The sequence below is a fragment of the Varanus komodoensis genome, unplaced genomic scaffold, assembly GCF_004798865.1.
Source record: "Varanus komodoensis strain SLA01 unplaced genomic scaffold, ASM479886v1 scaffold1, whole genome shotgun sequence".
Lineage (NCBI taxonomy): Eukaryota > Metazoa > Chordata > Lepidosauria > Squamata > Varanidae > Varanus > Varanus komodoensis.
Genome location: NW_025335268.1, coordinates 133,615,191 through 133,624,346, shown reverse-complemented (window position 1 = coordinate 133,624,346; position 9,156 = coordinate 133,615,191). Strand labels below are relative to the sequence as shown.

Sequence of the window (9,156 nt, the reverse complement as noted above, 5' to 3'; positions counted from 1 at the left end):
CTGGTTAGATAATTTAGTAAAAAATATATAAACTGCATGCTTCTTTATTTTTATTTTTTAAAAAACTAAAAACTGCTGAAAAAAGTATAAAATATCTTAACAAAACATTTTTAGAAGTCATAATTTTGTTAGTATTTTATCTCTTCAATAAAGTTGCTTTGCAGAATAGGATTCTGACAACTAGTTGTCTTGGTTTTGCTGTAGGAAACTACTCTCTTTGCTGGCATCCTTAAGATTAAAAAGCATAGTTTTATTGAACTGACTTTGCAATTAGTCAAGCCAGATCTCATAAGAATTATGCATTAAGACAATGCCAGGTTGTTAAGTAGAAATCTAATTAGCAGTTCTTTTATTCTCCCATGTTAAGTAGTACAACTCAAGCACATCATGGTTATACAACTTGGAAAAAATGGTCCATGGTTTTTAGCCTGATTGTTTGAAAAGAGACAGAGAACCTAAGTGATGTTTTCTACTGACTAATCTGTTATTGAGTTGTGTTCAAGTCAGACTGAAACATTAGCTACAAACATTACAGTGTTGTTAATCTGTTGGACTGCCAGAAGATACGAAAGTGGCAATAAGGCTGAAGTGGTAACCCAGGAAGTTTGAATATTGCTTGAGCAGTAAGCCAGCCCATTGTAAATATGAGTTTTCTGGACTGATTAAGGCTATCTTCTCACATGTTTTGCTTCTTATGCCAGGAAACACATTAAAATGTTCTGTTAAACTTTAACTATGTGTTTGTATCTTTATGCTTTTCTAGGGGTGAATATGCATGATTGAAGCCTATTTAACTTATATATCAAGTTAACTGGCATTGGACCCACCTCTAAAATTTAACCTAGAACACCTTTATTTGAAAGCAGAGGAAATAATTTGTGCACTGGAGGTGTTTTCAAAGTTCACATTTTATATTAAAATAAATGGAGTACTTAGCTTAGGACTGGGTTCAAATCCTTAGCCTCACTCAGTGTCCTTGGGCAAGGCAGTGGTTCAGTTTACACATACATGTTAACTTGACTGCAACCTCAAATGGATTTTATGTATGATTGATTCATCACAAGTTAATGACCACCAACAGAGAGCTTCCAAAAGACCCAGTGCTAACAGAGTACTTTTAAATGAAGATAAGGTTGTGTATTGGCGGAAAGTAATTGAGGGAGAAAGATCAACTGACCTATGCTCATGTGTTTACCAACCAATCCATCTGCTTTTACTAAAAAGCACAGCTTTCTACAGTGTGGCTGTGAAGCCAAAACTACCAGGTACTGTATACTGGCCTGAAAGTGGACACAACTGCACCTCATGTGTTTCTCCCTGGTGTTACATTATCACTTAAATGTTTCTCCTTTTAATCAACTTTTTTTTTTGGAGAAAATTGTAATGCTGTAACAGAATGCTAATGGGAAGCTACAGAATTGTCTTTATCACAGTAAATTATCATTGCATTTTTGGACATAAAGTAGTAGTTTCTGGGCTCTTTACACACCTTCAGGCCCTCTGCAACCATTTACCTGGCTTTATTTCTAACATATCTGGAAAGATTCCCAAAACACTCTTCCATCTAGAAAGCACTTAAGTCCCGCAAGACTGCTTTATCTGCCATGCCACAGGATTATTTTCCTTATTAAAATGCAGGAAAAAACCCTAAATTAAGTAGGGGAGAGGCAGAGAGGGGAGCCACGGCTATTCCATAGCCCTGAGCACTGCAAATGTGTGCAGATAATAGTTGCAGCTCCCTCACTGCACAAAATGCAGTATTTATTTATTTAAAACACTGTGAGGGGCAGCTCACAAAGAATACATAAAAACATACATAAATAATAATATAACAATTAAAAAAAATTAAAAAAAAGTAGACTGAAACAACTCCAGCTAAGATGCATCCTCAATGGTCGTGCGAGTGGGAAAGGCAGTTTAGAATCATGCGAAGCACACATTCGCCCTTTCCCCTCATTCCATCCTTCAAAACTGCTTCTAACTTGGAAGGAGTATCTTTAAGCCAGCTCCAGCTCCAGCTCCCGTGCAGTCTCCGCGGCCAGCAGGCAGGGCTTATCGATTAAGGCGGCTTCCGTGGGAAACGCCGCTCCCGCTCTGAGAGCAACACAACCCGCCCTCCCCACGCAAACCTGGCAAGCCAAACCTACAAGCTCGCTGAGAATCGCCTGCAGCTAAACCCCACCGATTTCACCCAATTCCGCCCAGCTCGGTGGAGACAGGACGGCTGCCTCGGGCTAATTTTTAGCTGTCTTCCTCTGAGAATAGCTTGGTGGGCAAAGCTCTCGAGCGCAAGCTGGCGGAACAGCGCCTCCTGCTTCCCACTGACTGGGGCACCACCCCGGGGATGGGCCGAGGGGCTGGGCAGGATCTCTCCTCCCTCAACGGCCGAGGGACGGGCAGGATCTCTCCTCCCTCCGCCCGCCCCCAGCTTGCTCAGGCTTGGGAAGCGGAAATCTAGCCGACCCGTGCGAGTCCGAGAGCGCGCATGCTTGCTTTGGAAGAGGCAGCCGGAAGGTTAGCACGGCGGGTAGGCGGGGAGTGGGGAGGCTGCTGGCACGCTGTGGAGCGGCCCTTTCGTAGATCGCAGCGGTCCGGCTGGCTGGCGTCGCCTCGCGATCCGCCAGGTGTGTGTGGGTCGGCACTGCTGCCCCGGCGTTGTTTGGGGCCCGGCGCGGGGCACAGCATTTTCTGCAGAGTGACACACTGAATGTACAAGAAGGCAACGAGGAGTGCGTGGCGATTGGGCCACAGCCGGGTCACACGCATGTGCACGAGCATGTTTCGGTTTTAGTCTCTCCAGGCAATTTTTTAAAATTAAAACGCCCGATATGTATTTTTTTCAGAGCAACTGATCATTCAAAACCAATACAAAAACCGCTGGTCTTTGGCAGATCTAGTAAAATGTATCAAAGCGGTGCATTTTACTAGAAAATAAGTTATTTGCATGCAATAATTGTTTTGGTTGATGATTTAGATTCCCGAAGCGTGCATTTTGCTCGAATGGACGTTATGATGTGGTGTTGCGGAAGGAAGCACTGCTAGTTTGTTAAAGGAAAACTGACAGGTATTTGGGCAACTTATAGTCGCTAGATCAGTCTTCTCCAACGTGGTGCCCTCCAAATAAATTGGTGCCATTTGGAGGCACCTTGTTGGGGAGGGCTGATCTAGACTGTTCCTGGTGCAAAGCTTAGGTAGGACAGAGCTCTCTCGGTCAGGTGCATGATGCCATTTTCTCAATACCCCGAGAGGAGAGCCTTCTCAACATGAAGTCAACAAGCCAAGCAGTGCAGAGTGGACTTCCAGTTCTCTGCAGATTACAAATGAAAAGGAGAGGTATTTAAAAAATAAATGCTTCAGAGCAAGGGGGTATATCCCACCCCTTTTTAGATAGTGACATGCACCAATTAATTTGCTTTACCAAATCATTACAGGTTGCAAATGGGTATAATTAGCTCTTTTGCTCTTTTCTGTCAATATACTTTGCATGCCTTGTTCTTCCATTGCTGGGACTTTGATCTCACTTTGTATTCATAATACCCCTCCCACCCCTTATCTCTGTACCATGTGTGTATAGGCATGTGTACAAAATTATATTCCAGCAGAAGTTATCAAAGTGAATGCCAAGAAAGCTATGCCACCCACAATAAACAGCACATGTTGCATTTATCTTATGGTAGGACAATTGCTCAAGATCAGCATTTGTTAAGAGCTCCAATCCCCAGCTCCAATACTAGATAGCAAAATTTATATAAAGGGAGTACATGAAAAACAGTATTGAGACAGTGAGGGAGGAAAATTAATATTGGTGAATTAACAATATTCAAATGGAATATTGTTCCTTAAGGAAGGAGGATCTGCAACCCATCCTGGTGTGCAAGCAACCTTAAGAGAGAAACTGCGTAATCCAATCCATTTCATACATTTTTATTTTTGTTGTTGTTAAAACTGCACTTGTGTAAATACACTCAAGATATGACTCCCCTGGTTTGAATATCATCTGTGCATGAAACTTCAGTTTGATCATGGCTCCTATATATAATGGTGAAGTTTTTGTTTGGATGCTCCAAATTCTCCTCAGACATGGTAGGCTAAGCATTCACTCTGCTTCCTGAAGCTGATATCTGGGAAATAATTTTTATTTTATATACATAAAATTGTATACTATAGTGTGTGTGTGTGCATATGTGTGCGCGCGTGTGCGCGAATGTATAATTTGCATATATTCAAACCTTGAAAACTTCACCACTACCCACCATTAAAGATCCTACACTTAGGTTGCCTGATTTTCTCTATGAAGGTTAAAATGGGCATTTTTATTTTTTCAGTATTAATCACGTTTGCTTCTCTATCTCCTAGAACCTGCTTGAGCTGGTGGACAGTCGAAGGCCAGTGGGCAGTGAGGTGATTCAAGAGTCCTGTGGGCTGGGCCAGCCGAGAGGCAAAGATGGCTGAGCCATTCTGTCAACTGCTCATTGCTACAGCTCAGCGTCACCTGAACACAGGGAAGAAGAAAGGCTTCTCCCCTTTGTCTTCCCTGAACCTGGCTGGGGAAATACTGGCTGTAGCAGCTGGCTTGAAACCAGCTTTCCTGTATGATTACAATTCTGCAGGAATTTCTCAGATCTTGAGCTACATGCAACAGCTTCAGAAGATCAGCCAGCTTGAGTGCCGGCTACACATTTTGAGCATAGCTGAAAACATCCTGATAATCAACTTGGAAATACTGCTGCTATGGTTAGAGACAATCTTGCTTAAAAATAATATCCCCTTCATTGATGTTTCTGCTTCTAGAAAGTGCCCTTGCCTTTGTGATCCAAAAGATGTAAGTCTCATAAAAGGACATTTGTCTGAGATACTGAATCATATAAAAGTAGTAGCAGCAGACACAACACAGACACTTTCTTCCAGTGTGGTATTTTCTGCTGAATGGAATCTCTGCACTCTTTTTGGTGTTTTGCTAGGCTATCCAGCAGCCTATAGTTTTGCTGCTCAGAAGAGCTTTGATAATTGCCTTTCTTTAGCTCCACTGAGGGTGTTCACTGTCCAAGCCACATTTTGTAAGTTAAACAGTAATTTCAGAGTCCGATTTTATTCTTTCAGTATCCCGGAACTCTTGTATCCTGACATAAAAATGGACCTCGATATATGGTGTGAAAAACTCAAGGATGCCTTTAAAGCTCAGAAACATTTTGCAGATCTCTCTATCACAACTGAGATTGTTGTTCAGGCAGCAGTGGTCTTGTAAATGTAGGCCATGGTCCAGACACTCATGCAACTATTTCCTACTTTTTTTTTTTGGAAATTCTTCAGATACAAGCAATTTGGAAAGTATGCTTCCAGGAAGAAATGGGAAAACATACAGTGTTCTTAGAGTTGATCTTTGGCTATCTGTTCACCTCTAAGCTGTTTGCCTGTCTATATTAAGGCAAACTGTTTTAAAGTAGTAAATATGGCCACAGTTCTGAGTCCATCCTGCTTCTAGTCATGTCTAAGGGTGTAATCCTTTGTGTGTTTAGGAGGAAGGCCAGCATTTTCCAGCTCAGGAATGTGTGAGTCTTCTTTTTGTCTAAACGTGCATACGATCGCACAATAATTAATTGCAATAATATGTTTTTCACCCAGTTGCAATGAATCCAGCTGGTTTTCACCAGCCAGAATTAGCATCCATCCTGACTTTTAGGTGGTGAAGCAACACCTAACTGGATTGAGGGGATTTAAGATTGCTACAGCTGTAGGACTGATAGTTCTATCAGTTGATACAAACCTGTGTGGTATGTGGATACACCAGTTACACTACCTTTTGCAATGTAGCCTTTATTGATAATAAAAAATAGCCAAAAAAAAATGAAGTCAAGCAGTCAAACAAACTCCTTTAGCAGGTTATGCAGTTCAGAACCGTATAAGTGTATAAATAAACTGTATAAATGTAACTGTTTTACATTTTGTTCTGTTAAAAATGCACACCTTCTGTAGATAACTTAGAATGCAAAGTCAGTAATGTAAGCAAAACTGGACAGAAAGTATACTCAGGGTCTAAAGTTGACTAAGTAAGATACCAGAGCTGTTGCTATTATTACCATGAGGACAGGGATCCATTGATCATGTTGTCTCTGAAAGAAAGAGGAAATCTAATGAAATAAAAAATCTAATGGAGAGCTGCCACATTGTTTGCTAGAAACTCAAAATTCCTCCCCTGTTCAAATAGTTACATTAAGCTTTCACTTGGTACTTTATTACAAAGTATCCTAGATTTTTGTTTGACGATTTAATAAATACCAATGTTGAAAAATTTTTGAGAAGAATATTCCTTCCCCACTTTGCAAAGGCATACTAATTCATTAAAAGAGGGAGAGATCCATTTGCTTGGTCCAGAAAGTAAATATGTTTGGATCATAATCGTTTATAAATGTTAATATTTTTGGATCAACAATCATTTTCAGCACACAGTAGTTTGGAAGAATGAATTGCCTTATAATGTGGGTTATGTTTTATGATCATCTTTCTGAGTCACAAGATGGGTCTACTGCACATACAGTCCAAATTATACACACTTATACACCCTGAGGCATGATTGCGTATATGGAAAGGAAAATATTTGGAACCTCCCATGTTCCTCCAGTGCACATTTTACTGGAATGAGCTATCTTAATTTTTTCTGAGCTGCTTTTAAGAGTGGAACCTTAACTGCCTTAACCCATCAAAAGTGATCTTGAAAGCTGTGCTCTGCTATAGCCATCTCTGACCCTAGATTATTGTCATGCTTGCATTTTGAGCCTGTGCTGTAGTCTTAAAATATGAGATTATTTCTCCAATGTTCCACTCACATTTTGCCTTTTTTGTGCAATGGGATGAAATCTGATTTTTGTGCATATTTGCAGCAGTTACAGGATCAGCTCTGTGATACACAGGAATCACCAATAAGGAATAATTTTCTAAACAGGAAATTTTGTCCAATCCAAACTAGGATTAACGTGTTCCCAATTCAATGCTGTAGTTTCACACAGATAAAGTTTGGAAATGACTGCTTGCATGGAATGCAGCTAAACATTTCATAATTTGAACACAGTGCAGATAATGCATTCATTGCTTGTTGAATTCTAGACTTAAGTGTTTGTGACCCATTCTGTTGCTGTTTAATTGGCGTCCATTTTTATCATTAAGATTTTTTTAAATGCTTACCATTTTATTTAGCAGACTTGAAGTTTCCATCAGTGATGGAAGAGCAGGTATAATTATTTTAACAAATGCATTCAAGGGCTGTATGTCTTTATCCGAAGTGTCAGCTCTAGAAGAATTTGAAAGCATCCCATCGCTTAAAGAAATGGGGTTAGGGTGGAGAGGAAGCCCAACGCCAGGTGCCCTCTGCTAGGCAGGTGAGACTGATTGAGATAGCGCAACAGCTTTTTCAGTAGTGTGTCATGGAACTCACTGTCCCAAAGGATCACAAAAGCCCACGAGTAGATGTTTTTGTAAACCACTGAAAAGCCTTCACATTTGAACTAGAATTTAGTGAATTATTTTAATGTATGTGAAATAAGGAAATGCCAAGAAATAAATTCAGCTACTTGTTATTAGGTTATGAAACTTCAGTCCAAAACTCCAGCAATTTTTAAATTTCTTGATAAGCAGATACACAAGCATTTAGTTGTGTTTCTGATGGACTATAATGGTCTTTTCTATATCTCTGATTTTTACATGCTTAGGTTGGGTAGCACAAGCTAATTATACAATCCTGCTTTGTATCATGTGCGTGCAATTTCTTGCCCTGCATGGGACTGGGAGAGAGCGGTGTGATAGCTTTCCATATTAGGATATCATTATGGAGCAACAATAAATGGCCATCCAAGAAATAAATATCCCACCTGGACCTGTTTTTCCTGAGGCTGATTTAGCTCATCCCGACACTGCGGTAACCTGGTGAAGCAGCTGTGATACTTGTCACCCATGACCTGTAGGTCACAGTGGAGATCTGTGGTCTGGACAAGAAAGCATATCGTATAGAAAAATGATTTCCCCCACTTTTAAGTGAAGTTTGAAGGCAGCAGTCACCACTGGATTTAGTGTAGTTGTGATAAGTCAGAAAAACTTCTGTTTCAAATTATTTCTGGTTCCTAGAAATGGGGATACTATAAACAAAACAAGCTCTCATGACTTATTCTTTCTGTGAACCAACACAGACTTAATCAGCTTTTTCAGTTACTGATCATACCATTTTTTCTAGACCTTCCCCGCCCCCTCCGCACACATGCACAAAGGCCTACCAATCAATGACTAGAAACTGAATAAAAGTACAGTAGTAATTTTTGAGCATGTGAATGCAATTCAGCATGTTGTTCTCATGGAAAAGCTATTCAGGAATCTCTGGACAATAGTAATCTGCCAATGTGATGGGACACAGCTGGGTTTCAGCTTGTTTATCTGCTGCTCTCATATCCAGTTCAAGCATTAGTCTCAACAAAATCATAACACAGTTTCCAGTTAGCAAGGTTGCTCTCCTGGCATATATAAGTGCTGGCTCTACATATCAGTATATGCAAGCAAGCTTCACTGAAATCTATGAGACTTGAGCCTGATTCTTTAGTTTTCTTTGAGCAGTGAAAACACATGAGAACTAGCTACACATGAGAACTCGGCACTGGGTGAAAATGGAGTGCTGACCTGGCAGAGCAATGAGGGAGACCACGGTCAATTTCGCTAGCAGGCTCTGCACAAGTCAGTCTTGTCTCAGTTTTTATTCCCTGTTTTAACAATGAAATTAATAAGTGATCCATGTATGCAGTCTATAGCCTTTCCAAACCCTCTGCCGATGTTGCCAGTGCAGGAAAAGTAAGCGTGAATGTACTTACTGTTTGAACATTAGACAATCTGTCATCTGTTAAATACTGAAATTATGCACACAGAAGACTGCCAGACTTAAGCACCATCTAGAGTTTTACTATCTGCATGGAGAGGCATGTGTAGAAAGAGCCTAATCTTACGACTTGCTTAGGTCACTGCCTCACCTCTTTTTCCTTAGCTGTAAATGGGGTTATCCTCGTCTGTGCCTGATCATCCAGAGTGCTTCCTCTGCCCACCTCATGATCCTCTGGCTGGGAATTCTGTATGGCTCTGGCTGAGCTGAGGACTTGATTCTCCGTTGTGACTCTGCTTGGCTCT

General features: G+C 40.8%; 2 protein-coding genes across 10 annotated transcripts in view; one reads left to right on the top strand and one right to left on the bottom strand.

Annotated features, from left to right (window-relative positions):
• Positions 1–2,433: 2,433 nt before the first annotated feature.
• Positions 2,434–5,662, top strand: CUNH1orf74 (chromosome unknown C1orf74 homolog). Of its 2 annotated transcripts, none has more exons than XM_044447083.1 (2): positions 2,434–2,514; positions 4,357–5,662. In XM_044447083.1, the coding sequence occupies exon 2, from the start codon at positions 4,445–4,447 to the stop codon at positions 5,243–5,245; it is 801 nt and encodes a 266-aa protein (XP_044303018.1). In that variant the 5' UTR covers positions 2,434–2,514; positions 4,357–4,444; the 3' UTR covers positions 5,246–5,662. The 2 variants fall into 2 exon arrangements, with proteins under 2 accessions (XP_044303018.1, XP_044303028.1); XM_044447093.1 differs by lacking the exon at positions 2,434–2,514 and adding an exon at positions 2,559–2,624.
• Positions 5,663–5,798: 136 nt separating this feature from the next.
• TRAF3IP3 (TRAF3 interacting protein 3) overlaps positions 5,799–9,156 on the bottom strand; it is a 36,906-nt gene continuing 33,548 nt past the window's right edge. For 7 of the 8 annotated variants that reach the window (XM_044447012.1, XM_044447004.1, XM_044446997.1 and 4 more), the window contains 3 exons: positions 9,003–9,154; positions 7,863–7,976; positions 5,799–6,110 (listed from right to left, as the gene is read on the bottom strand). In XM_044447012.1, coding sequence (XP_044302947.1) covers positions 6,027–6,110; positions 7,863–7,976; positions 9,003–9,154 — 350 coding nt within the window. In that variant the 3' untranslated portion in view covers positions 5,799–6,026. The remainder of the gene's footprint in view (positions 6,111–7,862; positions 7,977–9,002; positions 9,155–9,156) is intronic. The other variant, XM_044447041.1, reaches the window with a different exon arrangement.

What these genes read in the sequence shown, in the direction of transcription:
- CUNH1orf74 (XM_044447083.1), top strand. Translation starts at nt 4,445, where the DNA reads ATGGCTGAGCCATTCTGTCAACTGCTCATTGCTACAGCTCAGCGTCAC.